The sequence below is a fragment of the Chrysochloris asiatica genome, unplaced genomic scaffold, assembly GCF_000296735.1.
Source record: "Chrysochloris asiatica unplaced genomic scaffold, ChrAsi1.0 scaffold00018, whole genome shotgun sequence".
In the NCBI taxonomy this organism is placed as follows: Eukaryota; Metazoa; Chordata; class Mammalia; order Afrosoricida; family Chrysochloridae; genus Chrysochloris; species Chrysochloris asiatica.
In genome coordinates this window covers 13,025,094-13,046,526 of record NW_006408536.1, presented here as the reverse complement: position 1 = coordinate 13,046,526, position 21,433 = coordinate 13,025,094, and the positions used below count along the sequence as shown (strand labels likewise).

Sequence of the window (21,433 nt, the reverse complement as noted above, 5' to 3'; positions counted from 1 at the left end):
CGGTCCAGGTCACGTGGGTATCATCTGCAAGTGTGGGCGCTCCTGTGCATATGTCCTCTCTTCCCGTTAGTGCTCCGTGGCCACACCACTGACTCTGGGCCCAAGAGTCCCCAGGTCTCTTCACACTGTTTGCCAACCGGGTCCCCAGCTGGGTCCACAGAAGGCTTGCTTTTTTTACCCTTTTCTATTTGTTTGGTTCATTCTGGTCTTCAATATTTTTATTTTGTAGGTCTTGATGACTGTTTGCAGCAGTATATTAAGAACTTTGAGAGGGAGAAGATTAGTGGGGACCAGCTGCTGCGCATTACACACCAGGAGCTGGAAGATCTGGGTGTCAGTCGCATTGGCCATCAGGAGCTGATCTTGGAAGCAGTTGACCTTCTGTGTGCACTGGTAAGAAGATAAAACTGGTGGAAGGGAAACCCTTTTTTGTGTTGTTTTCTTGATTTTTTAATTTTTTCCTTTGTTTCTTTCCTCCTTTTCCTTTCTTTCTCTCTTTGTAATTTAAATGCAGGTAGGAAAAAAAATCCCCTAATTCTCAATCAACTGGTTGGAGCATTTTCCTCCTTCCTTAAATCTGATATATTTTATGGTGCTAAATTACAAATTTAGGAGTTCTGGTGTGGCACTGTGGGTTAATGTGCTGGACTGCAAGGTTAGTTTGAACTGCGAGGTAGGAGGTTCAAGCTCACCACCCGCTCCTTGGAAACCCTGACTGAATGGCTTTTAACAACAAACAACAACAAAAGTACAAATTCAAGAAAATTATCATTCAGCTAGTGACATTACATTTGGCTACTTGAAAATTTTAAGTTAGAGATCACCAAGGAAGTTTGGGGAGCATTTGGAATATGCAGTTGTATACAATCAGTTATAAATTCCATTCCCTTCCTGAAGTCTTGACTTAATATCCCAAATACTAAGGGATCCTATAGTAGAAAAAACATCCCCAAAATAATAAAATTATTTGACTATTCTTATATATACATCCAATAAACATTAAGTATTGTACATTGTGTGGTCACTTTTGTGTTTTAAATGAGCACTACTTAGTTACAGAAGAGAAATGAATGACAAAATAATTCTCTTTCAAGTATCTGATAGTAGATTAAATACTTTGATTATAAAATACATTTTTCTTTCACTTTAGGCAAGCTGACATTAGCCTGATTGATTTTAAACTCTTCCAGATATTTGTGAGGGTACCGGAGTTACATAAAGAAAGAAAATTAACTGTGTCATGTAGTCATAAGGATTTGAACCTTGGCTCAGTTGATTACTGGTAATTGTGGGCAAATAATTTCACCATAGCCTTACTTCTTTTATTTAAACTGGAGTTAATAACAACGACGTTTTCATGTTGTTCTGAAAAGCAAATGAGACAGTGTTTGTATAGTGCCTAGTTCAATACCCGACATATAGTAGTCATTCAATAAATAGTAACTATAACACATTAACCCACAGCGCCACAGCAGGACTCATAATTAAGATGATGATTAATCATAAATGAGCTGATAATTTAACCCAATTCAATATAAGAATTCATTAATACACTTGGTAATGTGCTATTCCTGTTATGTCAAATGGGGATAAGACCTAGTTCCTGCCCTCTTGAAAACCCTAGCGGGGGACAGTGACATACAAGTAATCAGTCACAATTTTGTTAGTTTCCATTGAGTCTGTTCCAACTCATAGTGACCCTCTGCATAATAGAGTGAAACACAACCCAGTCCTGCCACGTCCTCATGATTTTGAACCTATTGTTGCTGCCACTGTGCCAATCCATCTTGTTGGGGGGCTTCCTCTTTTTCATTGACCCTCCACTTTACCAAGCATGATGTCCTTCTCCAGGGACTAATCCCTCCTGACAACATGCAAAGTAGGAGAGAAATGAAGTTTTTTCATCCTCATTTATAAGGAGAATTCTGGCTATACTTGCATAGCATATTATTTGTTTTTCTGGCAATCCATGGTACTTTTTAATATTTAATATTCTTCACCAGTACCATAATTCCAATGCATCATTTCTTCTGAGGTCTTCCATATTCATTGTCCAACTTTCAAATGCATATGTTATTGTTGTTGTTAAATGACTTTGAGTCAGTTCCTGTAACCCTGTAAATGGTTTCCAAGTAACAGCTGGTGAGTTTGAACTGCTGACCTTGTAGTTCAAACTGACTTTGCTGTCACATGCATAATCCTGCAGTGCCACACCAGGACTGCTCAAATGCATATAAGGTAATTGAAAAGTCCTTGGCTTGGGTCAGGTGCACCTTATTACCCAAACTGGTATCTTTGCTCTTTAACACTTTAAAGAGGTCTCTGGCAGCAGATTTGCTTAATGCAAAATGCTGTTTGAATTTCTTCACTGCTGCTTCCATGAGTGTTGATTGTAGATCCAAATAAAATAAATCCTTTGACAACTTCATTCTTTTCTCTGTTTATCGTGATGTTATTTACTGGTCCATTTATGAGAACTGCTGTTTTCTTTACACTGAGGTGCAATCCATATTGAATGCTATAGTCTTTGATCTTCATCAGTAAGTATTTTAAGTCGGCTCCGCATCCAGTAAGCAGGGTTATATCTTATGTATATTGTAGGTTGCTACTGAGTCTTCCTGCAATTCTGATGCCACATTGTTCTTTATATAATCCATCTTTTCAGATTATTTGCCAAGCATACAGATTGAACAAGTATGGTGAAGGATTCAACCCTGGCACATACCTTTCCTGATCCTAAGCATATTGCTCAATGCATATTGTTTGAAAGTGGGAATGAAAGAGACTTAACACATTTTTCATGTGATAGATTGGGAATCTTCTTATTTCCCTATCACTGAAGTAATATAAATCAGTTCAGATGAGAACACATACTTGCACTATACTACTTAACTGAGTCAGATCTCAGAAATTACTCTTGAAATAAAAGACAGTACTCAGGGTGAGGTAGACGCCACAGTGTTTTTAGCATACTGGTCTCCAAATCTAAGTCAGAGGAGCCAGGAAGGTACAGTAGAAGGAGCTTAGAGATTGACATTTGATCTAGCAGTGCCTTGTTTTCCACATCTTCTTTAACATTAACAGTTGTGTGCGTCAAAGCTCAAAGTCCAAGGAGTATGCTTCATAAGTAGGGCTCTTCTGTGGATGAACCACTTATGTTATGAGCCTTCCACACTGCCAGTTTTAGAGATGAAAGAATAATGATGGTTTAAGTCTAAGCCTGTAAACTTTGGAGTTTGGCCCATAAACAAGGCTCTCCTGACCTAAACTTATTTAAAAGGATGGCATCATAGGTTTGTATTGACCATTTGTAAGTTTGAGCAATGCAGCTCTTGTAAATTCCTCCACATGTTGAGCTGTAATCCAGATACAGATCTGGGTATAAGCACAATAATGTTGCATAATTTTCTTGAAAAAACTTCAATTGGTGATTGAGCTCTTCTGGAAGTAAACACAGAAAAAAATCTAAACATTAAGTTCACTTTTTATGCTTTTAATTCAGCAATAAATTGGGACACATTCCCCAAAGATTTCAAATAGTAAATACCATTTTACCACTTCCTAATGATTCTACATCAGAAAAGTTAGAAGTGTGTATATCTTCCAGTGTATGCAGCGGATGTTTTCCAGTGAATATAAAGCAAATTTCTGAACAGTGAATTCTGTTTTACTTCATAATACATTATAAAATCAGATGGTGACATGCATCATCAGCATGTTCAGTTGACTCAAGTAGAAGTCATGCTGCTTGGAATGAAAACTGTTTTATCTCTTGAAACTATAATGTCTCGACTGGCATTCAATTTTTTTCTCTCTGTCTACTTTATCTCTTCTTTCAGCGTTTATATATTCCTCTACTACCATGCTCAAATAGTACTGCCCTAGGAATTCAAAGAAGGAAAAGACATAATCTGTGTGGTTAAGATGTGTACAGTCCAAAGGAAGAGAGCAACTATATAAAAAGATATTTAAATAAAATTCCATAGGGAATACAGAATGAAATTATTAGCACTGCTTAGGGAGTAAGTATAGATGAGATCTGAATTGGGTTTTGGAGGATAAGTACATGTTTGGCAGACAAAAAGTTGAGTGAAATCTATCTAGGCAAAAGAAATAGGTATGAAGACAGCATTATCAAAGAGTGTGTAATGTTTGCATAAAAATGAGAATTTTGATTTGGCCGGTGTATAGTGTATCATATTCTTTGCTTTCATTCTTGGGTTCCTCCAATACATTGTGGACTCCTCAAAGGAAGACACCTTTGTCCAATTTGTAGGCATTTCTTCAGCTTTCAATCCAATCTTTAGTAAATGGAGAATGAAAAATTAATGTTATCTGACTGAATGAAATTGTCTGCCTTTTTTCAGAGAACTGGAAATTTTTCCTTATCTACACAGTCTCTGACTCTGAAGTTTTTATTTCTAGGGCAAGGAAAATACCAAAAAATTACCACATTTCTCTTGATTCTTTGAAATTATGCTATATTTTCATCAGACTTACCTTGAAGTTAGTCCTGATGGGGAATAAACATTTAGTCACCTGTTCATTCATGCAACACATATTTATCAAGCATCCATTAACTATGCTGTTTGTACCATGTTATCCTAGAAAGCAATAATAAGCTGTTCATGATTTGGAGGTGCATTAGCCTGTTAAGTATATTAACTCAGTTTATAGAGATAAAGTATATAACTGAAAGAGTAAAAGCACTAATAAAATATATATGTTATGACAATATAGTTTTTAGTGGATATAGTAAGTAAATCATTTATGACAGAAAAATAACCATTTTCATTTCATTCTTCATGTATTTTTCATATAATACACATTTTGCATGAAAATTTTAATGTCTGCAATTGGTAGGACTTGTTTCTTTGCAATATAATTGCTTGGCTCATTCATTACAAAATAATTTACTTTCTGAAGTAAAATTCATTAAACAAAACCTTTTAGAACTCACTCATATTTATAAAGCAAAGTATTATAAATCTAAACACCTACTACATGATGCATTCAAATTAAAAGCTCTGAATAAAATAGCATTGGCATTGTAAAACATATGTGGTGCCAATATCAAATGTTTTTACTTAAGTGTTTAGTGACAATTTTGCTACTGGTGTGGATATTGTAAAAATGTTAAATATATTCTGCCATTTCTTTCTTCCATATGTTTTTAGATGTATAAAATTAAAAGAGAAACTAGTTTGAATTTAGCACTAGTTCATTAAGACTAGACTGTATTGAATTAGTCTAGAGTCATGACTGGATCCTGGTAGACATGGTAATGGACAGGTGTATGAACAAATATGGGCATATAGGACTAAGAAAGCAGTTAAACACATTTCATGCCTAAATATTTATTTTCTTGATGGCAATTCTTCTTATGCCAATAGTACATACACAAAAGTAAGTGTATAATGAAGAAACCTGTGTTTTGTTTTGTTTTTTAAAGTTGAGATAGTACGCCTGATCTGTATAACCCTGGACAAAAGCAAATGAGGGCCTTGTCTTCTTATAGATTTTTAAAGTGGCATATAAGGGAGTATGACTTAGTGAGTCACAACAAACCATCTTCTTTCATGAAAGAAATAGCAAGAAGGTATCTGTTGGCAGTAATGGAGTTTGAATTACTTAAAATTGACAATTTCAGTGATAAAAATTAACTTGAGAGGTCAATTAGCCCATTCCTTTTATTAAAATAGGACCCCATAGATACTGTTATATATGGATATGTATCTAATCTATGTATGTTGTTGTTGTTAAGTGCCATCAAGTTGGTTCCAACCTATAGTGAACCCTGTACGGGGTTTCTGAGGAGCGGCTGGTGAGCTTGAACTGCTGACCTTGCAGTTCAAACCAACTTTGCAGTCCAGCACATTAACTCATAGCACCACACTAGGACTCCAATCTATTGATATATTCCTCTAATGTTAAAAAAAAAAAAATCTTCTGGATTATCAATGTGATCAGTTGTATTTCTTAAGCAGGACAGCTTTAAAGAATTTTTTTTTTTTTACATCCTTTGCTATAAATCTGTTTTCTCTTCTTGTCAGTTGCATTCCTGTCTTCCTCATTTTCCACCTCCACTCCACATAGTGTATTTCTTTAGTATAAGTCAAAAGGCCTTTTTATAGAATATCCTCCCATGTTTTTCCGAGAAGACTTTTATGCTCCCTAATTCATTGTCTGGTGTGTTGCTGTTAAGATTAGCACTGGATTTAGAATCTACACTTTTACAATATCCCCTCATTCTACATACAAATTATCTTAGAAAGCGATAAAAATAACCTGGGGATCTTGTTAAAATGTAGATTTTGATTCTGTATGTCTGAGGTGGAAATGCAAATTCTCAACAAGGCATCAAACCAAAATAAATGGATTCCAGGTCCTGGTTTTGACTTTAGTCATAAGTTCATAGACCTATTTTATTATTTTTTTTTCAGAGTAATACTTTATTTTCTATTGTATTAAACTAAAGCCAAGAAAATATCAAGGTAATTTCAAAGGCAGATCTTTACTCCTTAAAGAAAAAAATACAAACGGTGGTACTTTTATAATAGATCATTATTTTTACATAATATAAACAAAATCACTAATGTATCTATATACTTGGTAGACCTATTTTAAACTTACTCTGTTGACATTGGATGTTGGTAATTTTCAGAACATAGTATGTTCCACCATGCAGTAGGTGCTCAAAAATAGAATGTAATATAAAATTAATATCCATGCTCTTTTGTATTGAGATTACCATTACTTGCCTGTAATAATGTGATCAGATTTTCATAGGATCATATGGCTGCAGGAGATTTTAGAAATCAGGGAGTTAAAATTTCCTTATTTTGTAAGTACAGAAACTAATATGCCTAGAGTAATGACATGAGAGGCAATATCACATAATAAGGTAGTAACACAGATGAGTTATGAAGTCCTGTCTGTTTCAGAATCAGAATGTGTAGAAACTCATTTTCCTTATATTCATAAATTAATATGGTAATATATTTTCTCCAAAAATAATTAAGGATTGGAGACCTTTCAAGGAACAGAGGAGAACAAAGAACTGACAGCATCCTCTAGACAATATATATATATATACTTTGAAAACTTGTTTGGGCTTCATTTTATCATGTTATTTAATGTATTTTTAAGTTGAAAGAATTATTAAATCTATGAGAAGTTACTTTATTTCAAAAGAGAGCATAATTTCCAAAGTGTCCAAAACAAATTTAAATGATGAGAATTTCTCAAGTTAGAAAACTCAAAACTAAAGAGAAATTGTTTTGTCAATATAAATGGTGATATAAATTAGATAGATATCAGTATGTATACATTTAACATCCTATGTAGTATATGGTTGGTGCAAATGGTTAATGCACTCAGCTGCTACATGAAGGTTTGGAGTTTCAGTCCACCCAGATGCAATTGGAAGAAAGGCCTGGTGATGCACTTCTAAAAAATTCACCACTAAAAATTCTCTGACACACTTGGGGTCGCCATGAGTAGGAGTTGATTCTAGCAACTGGTAGTGTGTTATTAGAGAGAGTAATTCTTTTTTCTTTGACTTCAGATTTTTATTTATAAAAATATTTGAGTTATTACAATTTTTTTGCCTTTTCTAATAAAATATTTGGGATGTCTCACCAGTCACTCCTTGGAAACCCTATACAGGGTTGCTATGAGTCAGAACCGACTTAACAGCACTGAACAACAGCAACAATGGATCCCTGATGGCATAGTGGGCTACACGTTGAGCTGCTAACTGCAGTTTGAATCTACCAGCCACTTAACAGGTGAAAGAGGCTTTCTGCTCCCATAAAGGATTTACAGCCTGGAAAAGCATACATAGGGTCACTATGAATTGGAATCAACTCAATGACAGTGGGTTAATGTTACATATCTTTTTGTTAGATGATGCTGAGTTAGCTCTGACTCATAGCAACCTTATACACACCAGAATGAGACACTGCCCAGTCCTGCACCATTCTCACAATTGTTGTTACACTTCAACCCGTTGCTGCTGCCACAACGTAAGTCCATCTCGTTGGGAGTCTTCCTATTTTTTTGCTGACCTTCCACTTTACCAAACATGATGTCCTTCTCTAAGGACTGGTCCTTCCTGATATCATGTCCTGATACTTATATTATATATTGAGAAAGAACTAATTTAAATTACAGGAAGCACAGTGGATAAACACTGGACTGCAAACCACAAGATTGGTGATATGAGCCCACCATCTGTTCTATGGAAGAAAAAGGAGGTTTTCTGCTCCTGCACACAATTTAAGCTTCCAGAACCAACGTAATAGCAGTGAACAATAACAACAATTTAAATTAATATTTTGGGAGGCTAATGGCTCAGAGTGAAAGACCAGTTAACAGATTGGTTTATTAGGTTCCTCTAATAAAACGATTACTAGTGTGGCGCTGCAGGATGATGCATTGGACCACAAGATTGGTTTGAATTGCAAAGTCGGCAGTTCAAACTCACCAGCCACTCCTTGGAAACCGTATACAGTGCTACAGTGCTATGAGTCGGAACCAGCTCAATGGCACTTAACAACAACAACAACAAACTCTTATAATTTGTGCTTCTTTAAGAAACCATTCAGAGAAGCCAAGTCCTGATGATCTGTTCCCATAAAGATCACTGTTGTTATTGAGTGCAGTCTAGTTGGTTCGGACTTATAGCAACTCTGTATAGGGTTTCTGAGGTGCAATTGGTGGGTTGGAACCACTGCCCTTGTAATTTGCTGCCTAGTACTTATCCTACAGTGCCACACCAGGACTTCCACATAAAGATTGGCTATATGACCCTCACATAAAGATTTATAATGTTTTTTTCTTGTTGTTAGGTGTCATCGAATCGATTCAGAATCATTATAATTCTGAATAGATTTGATGGCATCTACTTAATAATAAGAAACCATTGTAAATGGTTTTAAGCCAGTGTTTCTTGATTAAAATCATTAATAACAAAAATGAAAACATGGTTGTACTTCAGGAAAACTGTTCTGAAAAAAATTAAAGCTCTTCAGAAGTATCATTTATATTTAGCTGATATAAGCATGAATTGTTCTTACTTAGTCATTATAGATATTTAATAAACTTATAAAAAGATTTTCATCATAATATAATAACAAGCTGGATAAAGTATCCCAAATGTTTCATAGATAATCCATGATCAAATATAATCAGAATTTTAATAGAATGTTACTTTATTTGTACTAGCCAATCCTTTTATCTAGAGAGAATTGCTGCAATTCTCCTTAAGCATTGAATTCCACATTTAATATAGTATTTTTATGATTGTGGTAATGTGCCTTGGAGTTGGTTCCAACTCATAGTGACCCTGTATAGGGTTTCCAAGGTTGTAAATCTTTACCGGAGCAGAACGCCTCATCTTTCTGCTGAGAAAACGGTAGTTCAAACTGCTGCCCAGGAGGTTAGCAGTCCAACTCATAACCACTACACTACCAAGAGCTGACTAAAAAAAAAAAAAAAAAGAGTATTCTTTTAATAAAAATAGAAATCTTTAGTGAAAAGCAATCAGACTTTTATCTTTAGTGGCGGCGTATGAGGGGGCTTCAAAAAGTTTGTGAGAAAAATCCATTTTACTATGAACTTTTTGAAGCATGTTGGTATATCACATAATTTGACATTTAATACTTATGTACCCAAACCTTCCTCTTACCCCCTGTTTTTTCCTCACTAAATCTTTTCTTTTGAAAAATGATTATAGACAAAAATTTCATATACGGTAGGTGCCCAGTGGTTGTTGACTTATTACAGCTTAGTACGTTGAACTATTTGCTTCTCTTTTTACACTTCCCCAGTATTTATCTTCCACTTTACTTCGTTTGTTGTTAACCACCTTGCTATAAACAGGAATAGAAATAGTTGCTGAAGAATGGTGTGAAACATCCCTGCAAATATAGCCTGATGAGTTGCAGCCTTATTCTGAGCTTTATCTAATCTAAGCTCTGAGCTCTTTAAGCAAATCAGAGTTTTCCTGTGCCTCAGTTTCCTTAACCATAAAAGGAGGGTATATTAAACTTTGCTTCTTAAAGTTCAATCAAATTCTAATATTCTTTCAGTTTTATGATTTTCATTAAGGTGGCAGTACCTTTAAGTTTATACATGATGGCAAAACACATGCTGCTAGGTGATGCAATCAAGATCATCATCTGATCAGGTTAACTAGCCTTTCTTGTTATTGTTTTTGTGAAGTGCCATTGAGTTGGTTCCAACCCATAGAGATCCTGTAAAGAGTTTCTTAGGAGCAGCTGGTGAGCTTGAACCGCTGACCTTGCAGTTCAAACGGCTTTGCAGTCTGACGCATTAACCCACAGCGCCACACCAGGACTCCTAGCCTTTCTTAGGGGGTGTTTTATAACTCACAACCATTGTTGTTAAGTGCTGATGAGTTGGTTCCTACTCATAGTGATCCTGTATAGGGTTTCCGAGGAATGGCTGGTGAGCTTGAACTGCCGACCTTGTAGGTCAAACCAACCTTGCAGTCCAGCACATTAACCCGCAGCGCTTTTTTTTATATTATGGCTTACTAAATCTTTCCTTAATATTGTTTGAGAGGATCCTATACATTTTTTCTATTTGAAAATGGCAAAAGACTTATTACATTTCTATTTATTCATGTAACCCTTTTCTGCAATAATTTATAGACAAAATATCCAGAGTGAAATAATTAATATAACTTGAATATAGAAGTTGAAAAGTGAGACCAAGAAAAAGAGATTTATTTCTTGCTTTCTCATTTTATTGTAGGGTTGTGATTATTTTGCTTACTTCAGTGACGTAGAATATTTCCTAGTGTCTACATTCATGACCATGCATATGCTAATAGAAATATATATGTATGCTAAAACAGCTACTGATAATTTATTTCAAAAGTAAATGAACTTGTTGGTGTTTAGTGACGTCAAGTCAGTTTTGACACTTAGCAACCCTGTATAGGATTTCAAAGAAGCGGCTGGTGGATTTGAACCACCAACCTTCTGGTTTGTAGTCTAGTACTGAGCCTACAATGCCACACCAGGACTCTAAAATACTTAGGTATTGATTTTAAAAGAAAAAAAATTAATGAATCCTAGTATTCTTTTGGTCCTGGGTAGCATACGTTTAAAATATAATGCCCTCATCTTTCCATGTTTGTATTGTAGTATTATTGTTGTTAAATGCCATAGAGTCGGTTCCACCCCAACACGACCTTGTATAGGGTTTTCAAGGAGTGGCTGGTGAGCTTGAACCATTGACCTTGTAGTTCAAACCGACTTTGTAGTCCAGAACATTACCCCACAGAACCACACCAAGACTCCTGTATTGTATTATAGTACTTAACATATTTTATTGTAATTATTTGTTTATCTGACATCTCTCCAAATGGACTATTGGTTTCTCTAGGCCAGTAATCCTCTTATCATTTGTAACTAGTCCCATTGCCTATGCATAGTAAAGTACTTACTAAATATTTTAAAGAATGAGTAAAATATTGACTTTAAGTATATATATTTTCTTTCTTTTTGTGATGCAGAATTATGGCTTAGAAACAGAAAATCTAAAAACTCTTTCTCACAAGTTGAATGCATCTGCCAAAAATCTACAGAATTTTATAACGGGAAGGAGAAGGAGTGGCCATTATGATGGAAGAACCAGCAGAAAATTGCCAAATGACTTTCTGACCTCGGTTGTAGATCTGATTGGAGCAGCTAAGAGTCTGCTTGCCTGGTTGGACAGGTAAAATTTTTTACATGTTTCAAAGATAGCTTTTCCTCAGGCACCATTTGAATAAAGTATATTTCATGTTTTCTTGTAAAAGGATGTGCACAGATGCAGGAGTAATAAATAGCTAGCTATGATTCACCATAATATGGGGTCTTAGCAAATAGCTATTCATTTTATGTAAAATTTTGTATTCAACCAAGTCATCAATCAGTAATTATTCTCTGATAATTGTACAGTATATTTGCTGTTTTATAAGTTATTATTTGGCTATTGTAACAGAGTATAGCATTGTCTCCTTTATTTTTTTTTATTGTTATTAAACGATCATCTTTATTAGTATTATATTTACTGTTTCAAATGTATGATTAGACACTGACTTGTTCATAGCACTCATTGCAGGTTTCATTTGCCCTTGCTTTATTCATTCTTTCTTATTTACATTATACAGTCAATTTGGGTATTATGAGTGTACCTCTGGAACTTTTTCTGGTTTGTTTATTTTCATTTATCTTGGGACATATTTTAAAAAATGACAAACATATCCATTTCTGTGGAGTCAATTCCCACTCATAGCAACCATATAGGACCTAGTAGAACTGCCCCATAGGGTTTCCAAGACTGTAAATCCTTATGGAAACACACTGTTTGAACCACCAACTCTTCAGTAACAGCCAAGTATTTAACCACTCCACTACCAGAGCTCCTCTTGGGACACATAAAATAAGAAAAAATTCATAATATTGAATGAAAACCTTTAGGTTGAATTTGTATGAGGGGGCTTCTAAAAGTTTCTGGGAAAATGGAATTAAAAGATAATGGAATATGTATATGTACTCCTGGTGTGGTGCTGTAGGATTAGCACTCGACTGCAAACCACAAGGTTAGCAGTTCACACCCACCAGCTGCTCCTCAGAAACCCAATACAAGGCTGCTGTGAGTCAGAACCGACTCTACGGCATTTAACAACAACAATATATATATATATATTTAAACTATATTTAAAATAGTTTTACATATGAAACATAGTTTTACATATATATGTAAAACTATTTTTGAAAACCTAAATAAGCTCTCTACTTTCAGTTTTGAATTTTAAAAATAATTAGCATGTACTATGCTATACTCATTCATTGTTTTTGTTGTTATGGGATGCTGATCCTACAGTGCCACACCAGGAGTCCATAATGATTAATGGTCGTGGTAGTTATATGCTGTGGAGTCACTTCTCAACCCTGCATAGAGTTTCTGAGGCTATAAATCTTTATGGGAGCAGGAAGCCTCATATTTCTCCCACAGCATGGCTGGTAATTTTGAACTGTTGCTCTTGAGTTTAGCAGCCCAATCTGTAACCACTATGTTACCAGAGATCTTTATAATGATTAATACTCACTTAAAAATACTCTTTGTCTCTAATAAGAAACTCTGATTATCTATGCTTTGAACAGAAGAAATTTGTTTTTTCTTAAAGAAATGTCAGTAGGGTGTATGTAATATTTTGGCTTTTTTAAAAATATGAGGCTTTAATTCATAAGAGAATAATTGTTTTTAAATTCTTAAAGTAAAAGTTTAATTGTTTCCTTTTATGTTGTTGAGATTTAGATATATTAATATTTACCTGTAATGCTATGAGGAGGCAATTTTCTTCCCCAGTCATTTTGAGTGCCTTCAAGCTGAGGAACTTATCTTCTGACATTATATCAGAGAATGTTCCCTTGTTATTCATAGGTTTCCACTTGTCATTTTTTTAGAAGTAGATCACTAGGTTCTTCTTGCTAGAATGTCTTAGTCTAAAACTCCACTGAAATCTGTCTGATCCTGCTGGTATTTGAAATAATGGTGACATGGTTTCCAGCATCATGGCAATACCCAAGCCATCGCAGTGTGGCAAGCTGACAGATGACCTTAATGGTGTGAATGGAGTAAAGCTTTGGGGACCTTCATTTGCTGATGTGGCATGGCACAAAATGAGAAGAAACATTTGAAAACCTCCATAAACAATCGGAACATAGAATGCAGAAGTTGTCAGAAATGACACGGAAATCATAAAGGTATTAGTGAGATAAAATGTGCTGGCATTGACCGTTTTGAATTGAACAATCATATCATCTACTATGCCAGGAATAACACATTGAAGAGAAATAGCATAACATTCCTTGTTAAAAAGAATATTTCAAGATGTATCCTGAAGTACAGTGCTATCAGTAATAGGATAATATCCACATGCCTACAAGGAAGATCGGTAAATACAACTGTCATTCCATTCACTAACCACTAATGCCAAAGTTGAAGAAACTTAAGTTTTATTTACCAACTTCTGCCACTTGAAATTGAAAAGATGCATTGGTAATGACTGGTGATTGGAAAGCAAAAGTTGGAAATAAAGAAGGATCAGTATTTGGAAACTATGGACTTGGTGACAGAAGAATCTGTCTGTAGACCAAAATAAGGAGATACTGGATGGTTTAAAATTAGCAACGGAATGTGTCAGGGTTGTATTCTTCCACCATACTTATTCAATTTGTACACTGAGCAAATAATACAAGAAACTGGACTATATGAAGAAGAGCACTTCATCAGTATTAAAAGATTCAGTAACAACCTACAACATGTAAATGATACAACCATGCTTGCTGAAAGTGAGGACAACTTGAATTACACCTCAACATAAAGAAAATAAAAATTCTCACAACTGGACCAATAAGAAAAATCATGATAAATGGAGAAAACATTCAATTTGCTAAGGATTTCATTTTATTTAGATCTATAATCAATGTACATTGAAGCAGCAATCATGAAATAAAATGGCATATTGCTTTGGGCAAAGCTGCTATGAAAGATATCATTTTGAGGACTAAGGTACACTTGACCCAAACCATGGTATTTCAATCACTTCATATGAACAATGGAAATCTGGACACTGAACAAAGAAGACCAAAGAAGAATTGATGCCTTTGAATTATGGTGCTGTTGAAGAATATTAAATACACCATGAACTTCCAGAAGAAAGAACAAATCTGTTTTGGAGGAAGTACAACCAAAACAGGAGGAATGGGTTATAATGAAAGACTAGTGTTGAGCTCAATATAAGGCATGCTAAATCTGTGATGGCTATAGATTATTCATTGAAACCGTTTCATAGGGACTTGTTGCTAAGAAAAGAAATTTATAGAGATTTGGGAAGTTAAAATATAGGTGGGTATATTACATTGGTTATCTATGGGGAGTTTTAGAATAAATTCCTCTTATCCTGCTCCATTTGTTTTCTATAACATTCATAACTTTCTACAATAAACACTGGACTACTGACCACAAAGTTGGCACTTCAAACCCATGGGGTCCCATGAATCAGAACCACCTCGACGGCACACACTTACTTAATTATGCTCATCACCTTATTCAACCATGACCCTTATCTATTCCTAAAATGAATCTGTCTTTATGCTTTCTTTATCTAAGTTGTCTGGTGTTTTTAAATTTTTGTTTGCTTTTAAAGCACTTAGAACTTAAGTGCTTAATTTTAAAAATTCCATGAAAATGATGTTGACCAAAATTCTTACTGTTTGTCAGTATAGATTGTTTTAATTTGGGGAGTTGAAAATTGCCATTGCAATGAAATATTGCCAAGCATTTGGCCTTTAAACTTTTATTTATTTGGAGTACATTACAATATATATCTTTACTTGGCAAATTTGAAAATTATTAAATCTGGCTGTTTTGATGCTAAGCAACTGCTTTAATTTTTTTTAAAGTATTATAAGTGATTTTGACATGCACAGTAATATGATTTGGGTTTATTACAATTTTCATTTTATTTTATGACACTTGAAGGGGGGCGAACAAAAAAGATAGTAGGTGAAATAATTTAGTTCTAGGTATTGAACTAGATGCTTAACCTTTACCAACTCAGTGAACTCTCGAAAACCAGGTCTCATTATCCTCATTTTATATGAGAAGTTAAGCAGCTTGTCTAAAGTCTTCTAGTATAGAAAATATAAATTGAATCTTTTTTTTTCTTTTTTTGTCTGACACCAATGCATTGTTATTTCTTTGTATTGCTGTCTCCTTTGAAAGCTAATTTTGGGGATTTTAGAAAGTGATTCTTAGAAATGCAACATATGAAGATTTATACATTTCTCTTCAAAAGCTAAGTAACAAGAATAACGTTTTTCTGTTTTTAGCCTTGGTTATTAAGTGCCTCTGAGTTGATTCTGACTCATAGTGACCAACAGAGCAAAACACTGCCAGGTACTTCAAAATTGTTGCTGTTTCAGTTCATTGTTGCAGCCACTGTGTCAGTTCACCTCATTGAAGGTTTTTGCTCTTTGTCCCTGACATTCCACTTTACCAAGTATTATGTCCTTCTCTAGGGACTGGTTCTTCCTAATAACATGCCCAAAGTATGTGAGATTAAGTTTCTCCATCCTCCATTTCTAAGGAATATTCTTGCTGTACTTTCAATACAGATTTGTTTGTATTTCTGGCAGTCCATATTTAATATTCTTCACCTATACCATAATTCAAAGGCATCAATTCTTCTTTGGTCTTCTTTATTCATTGTCTACTTTTTGCATGCATATGAGGCAATTGAAGATACCTTTGCTTGGTGAGGTGCACTTTAGTCTTCAAAATCACTATGTGAAATTTTATTTATATAAAAAAAACTTTATTTTTTCATTTTTAGCATTAAAACCTATGATCTAATTGTTTATGAAATATTTTTCAAGACCCTTCTATTCTGTTGGGATCAATAAGATACCTTTTGCTGTCATTGAAATCCATTTTAATATACGAGTTGGTATGCTAGGGGAAAATGTTTGCAATTTTTTTAAATGTTGGAAATTCACAAAAATGTCTATTTGAATGGATCTTTCACTTAAATGAGATTTAGTTTCAAAGATGAACTCTTTAAATTTCTTAAATAAGATAAAATCTAAGACAAACAAAATTTCTCTTTTCCTCCCATTTTAAATATTGACTTGAATGAAACTGCAAACTTTGCCAGAGGGAAAAGCCTCAAAGATGAATCACAGTTGGTAGCTTTATTGTTTACTTTCAGTATGTCTATTTTTAACTTACATCCTGCTGTTTTTCACACCTCATCTTTCTTGCCATTTTCTATGGCTTTGCCAAATCAATCTATACTTAAAGGTTTACAGATGTATTATATGATCATATGATGCAGTAACATTAATAAAAAAAAATGTTCAAAATTAGTTTTAAATTTTTTGTCTCATGTAAGAAAAGAATTGAACTAAAGTCTTCTTCCATTATAGGAAACTGTAGGGTAAAAATTCTATACTAGGAAAAAAACCAAAAACCTATAAGACTAAGAAAATTACTTTAAATACAACCATATATGCTGGCTCATTATTGTTTGGTCTTAATTCCTCTCATATGCTCCTTGCTCTTACTTGATACTTCTGATTTCAGAAAAGAGGAGTGTTGTTAAGGCTGCCATTGTTCTTGGACTGCTCCTAATTCTTTAGCAGTGGAAGCCTGAGATTATAAGGGGTTACAGGTTTTCCTCATTAATACTTTTAATGGTTAAGGATTTCTGAACCATTAATAACCTTTCCATGAATGTAATGCCTTTTTTTTTTAGAAGAATGCACAAAGAATAATTTTATAGATCATAAACCTTTGCCTTAAGGAGCTCTGGTAGCGTAGTGGTTACGAATTGGGCTGCGAACCTTAAGGTCAACAGTTCGAAACTACCAGCCGCTCCGCGGGAGAAAGATGAGCCTTTCTACTCCCGTAAAGATTTACACCCTCAGAAACCCTGTTCAGGGTCGCTATGGGTTGGAACCGACTCGACGGCACTTAACAACAACAACAACAAACCTTTGCCTTAAAAAGAACAAGCATTATATTATTCATAGGCTCGCTTAAGAAAGACAGTTGCCTAATATTTAAGATTTAAATAGGATAATTCATGTATTGATGAGCCAAGGATTTGATTTAATTTTTCTTTCTGACGTCATAAAGCCTTTCTGCCACGAATTTAATTTCCTTTTCTTAGTGTCACTGTGTAAGTAGACTGAGTTCTAATTGAGAGTTTCTTTCTTTTTTTTTTTAGGATTGACAAGTATTATTATTTTTCAAGAAATTGTGTTAAATGACCACAATTGTAGCACACCCCAAAGAAACCAACAAACAAAACAAGAAAACCAAACCTTTTTTTTTTAACAGTATCTGAAAACCTTTCAATTCTAAATTTGCTTATTTTGAAGTGACCTTCCCAACAAGACTAAAGAAAATCAACACACACATATATATGTATGTTTATGGCACTGGATAGGTGGCTTTAACTTGCCAAGACATCTTTAGGGCCATCTTCCTTGAAGACCAGAAAATCATTTTTTTTTTATTTTTGCTGTTCACTCTCACCTTCCCTACAGACAAAAACCAAGGGTTGGCTGTACAAATCATTAGTGGACATTTTCTCTTCCAGCTAAAGACCTCCTTTGCTTAAAGCAAGCCACACAAGCCCCCAGTCCCTAGTGTCCTGGCATCTGCTGCTCGGTCAGCCGCCTGGCCTCGGGGACATCTCCTGGCTCCTGCACTTCCTCGGTGGCAAGTGGCTGGCTGTGCTCTGAGCCTGTGTTCCATGTCTGTGGGGATGACTCCTGTGCTTCCTCAGGCTGTCTTCCTTCTGTGGCTGGCTGTGCACAGGCTCCTCATGACCCTCCTTCTGCTCCTGGTCTGGCTCTTTGTGGCAGGGCAACATGTTCATAATCATGTTCATTAGAAATCTTTTATTTGTACTGGCTAGAGGACACTTCATCCAACCCATTGTTTCCATGGTTTCTGCTCTCATTTTTCCATGTTTTGCCTCCTTAAACAGTTCTTCTATGGCTTTCCTCTCCAGCTCCTTGGTCCTCTTCCATTGCGACTGTACGTGCCAGGCTCCTCAGGTGGTGCTGGCGGTCCGGAGGCTCAGTTTCATATCACAAAATGTGGAAGCCAGGTAGGCAGGCAAGCAGACAAACAGGAAGGAAGGCCCAGAGTTTCTTTATACTTAAGAATAAAGTTTCTTTTATTTTAAATTTTATTTCATTTTTGAACTGATCATATTTATTCATATTACAGAAATCCATTTATTTATCTCATACATGAGCATTAAGTCATATTTTGAAACACTACAAAGATGAACCCTATCAACATTCTTTTATCCTTGTTTATTGACATATATGGACTCCTGAAGATTTGAATCTCTGTTCCACATTTTTGTCCCATTTTATCAGGATTCAGAACTGAAGACAAATCTCTCGTCTTAGAAAAAAGAATAAAAAATCTCTGAAGAAAGCCTAAGATTAATGTGGGAGTCCTGGTATATTGCTGCAGGCTAATGCATTGGACCACAAGGTCAGTTTGAATGACAGGGTTGGTGGATCAAACTCACCAGCTGTTTCTTGAAAACCTTATACAGCGTCATCAAGAGGAACAATCAAGAGTAATAACTTACATGTGATTGAAATTTCAGAGCAGGAAGATGTAAATAAAACTACAGAGAAAATTGTCTAAGAATTGCTGAAAGAATATTTCTCTAATATCATAAAAGATGAGAAGATAGACACTCAAGAAATTAAATGAACTCCAAACAGAATAGATTACAAAAGAAAAGTACCAAGACATAAACTTTTCACAACCAAAACAAGGAAAAAAATCCTGAGAGTAGCTAGGGAAAAATGAAAAGTTACCTACAAAGGAGAACTAATAAGAAAGACTAAGCTCTGATTTCTCAGCAGAAACCATGCAGGCAAGAAGACAATGGGATGACATATATAAAACACTGCAAGAAAAAAAATTGCCAACCAAGAATTGTTCATCAAAACTGATGGCGAAATTAGGACATTTCTAGATAAACAAAATTTTTTTTAATTTGCAAAAAACCAGGCCAACCTTACAAAAAATACTAAAGCGAGTTATTTGCACAGAGAATAAACAACAGCAGACAACAAGCTGAGACTAACATGCATGACAGTATTGCCCAGAACTCAATCCAGATATAAAAGTGTTCATAGTAAGTCCTGGTGTGGCCCTGTGGGCTAATGTGTCAGACTGCAAAGTCGTTTGAACTGCAAGTTTGGTGCTTCAAGCTCACCAGTTGTTCCTTGGAAACCATATACAGGGTCGCTATGGGTCAGAATCAACTTGACAGCATTTTAAAACAACAACAACAAAGTAAACTGAACCTGTTGTTGTTAAGTGCCAATAGTCGGTTCAGACTCATAGCAACCCTGTGAATAATCTGTAAAACCCCAACATAAAAAGAGGCAACTATTTCAAGAATTACACTGTGCACACACAGATACCTAACTGACCTTCGGAGACAAAAATAGTAGACAATCTTTCTCCCATTAACTTCTCAATATCTGTGCACCTTTAAGGTGGACAACCCCACCCACTACTGGAGGCTTCTACGGTGCACACACACTGCCTGTAAAGCAAGGCGACTGGCCAGTTGGCCACAGTTTTATTTTTGTTTCAAAGTAGTGGGTTTTGTCTCTGCTTTTATATTGCTTCTGCTTTGGTCCTTTTGAACACACACTTTTCCTGGAGGTGGGAGCTTATTCTCCCTACATTATCCAAGAAGAGTTTGCAATCGCAGCCATATAGCCAACCTACAAGCATACCCCATAATATTCCGCCATTGAGACAAGAGCCAATAACAGCTGCTAAGCATTACATGTGAAAAGGGAAGCCTATCTCCTGATCATATCCAACAGGAGACACCCAGTAAGCGTAATAACACGGCAACAAACATTCATTTATCATTAAAAACCCACACAACTACTGGAAATGACAAACAAAAAAGAACAAAAGATATCAAAACATGTCCAGAACCAGAAAAGAGTAACTGAGAAAATGAGCTGGAGATAGACAAAGGCTTTCCAGAAGAGAAAGAGGAGGTTTTGGATTTGCCTGAGAAAGAATTAAGAAGTATGATATGGAAACAAATTCAAAGGCTCTGAAAAAGGGCGGAAGAAAACAAGGAAGAAGTCAGGAGAGTACTACAAGAGCAATCAAGATAGATACAGCATTGGAAACAATTCAAAACCTGCAAAAAGGAGTACAGATGATTAATAATAAAATATCAGAAAAGGACAATACACTGAAAGGAGAAGGGATCAGAATAAAAGGAAGCCAGAACCAATGAGCTAGAAGACAAATGTCTCAAAATTGCTATGATAGAAGATAAAGCAGAAAAAAAGGGGTAAAATATCTGAAGAAAGTCTAAGATTCATTCTGGATAACATGAAGAGGAATAGCTTAAGAATCATTGGCATTCCACAACAGTAAGAATCAGAGAAGTCCACAGAGCAGATAGTTGAAGAGCTTTTGGAAAAAAAATTTCCCTAACATCTTGAAAGATGAGAAGATAAAGATTCAAGAAGCCGAACATACCGCAGGACGGACAGACCCCAACAGAAAATCACCAAGACATATCATACTCAGGCTCTCCAAAATCAAAGACAAGGAGAGATTCCTAAAAGCATCCAGGGAAAAGAGAAATGTTACTTACAAAGGCAAGCAAATCAGATTAAGCTCTGACTATTCAGAGGTAAAACCAAACGGCCACCACTAGTCTGTCTGTCTTGCTGTGGTGGTTTGAGTTGCTGTGATTCTGAGGGCTATGCCACCGGTGTTTTAAATAACCAGCAGGGTCACCCATGGTGGAAAGGTTTCAGAT

At 35.4% G+C, this 21,433-nt stretch overlaps 1 protein-coding gene across 3 annotated transcripts in view; it reads left to right on the top strand.

Annotated features, from left to right (window-relative positions):
* CNKSR2 (connector enhancer of kinase suppressor of Ras 2) overlaps positions 1–21,433 on the top strand; it is a 427,386-nt gene that overhangs the window by 91,483 nt on the left and 314,470 nt on the right. For all 3 annotated transcript variants that reach the window (XM_006835578.1, XM_006835579.1, XM_006835580.1), the window contains exons 2-3: positions 230–393; positions 11,549–11,751. In XM_006835578.1, the coding sequence (XP_006835641.1) occupies positions 230–393; positions 11,549–11,751 (367 nt within the window). The remainder of the gene's footprint in view (positions 1–229; positions 394–11,548; positions 11,752–21,433) is intronic.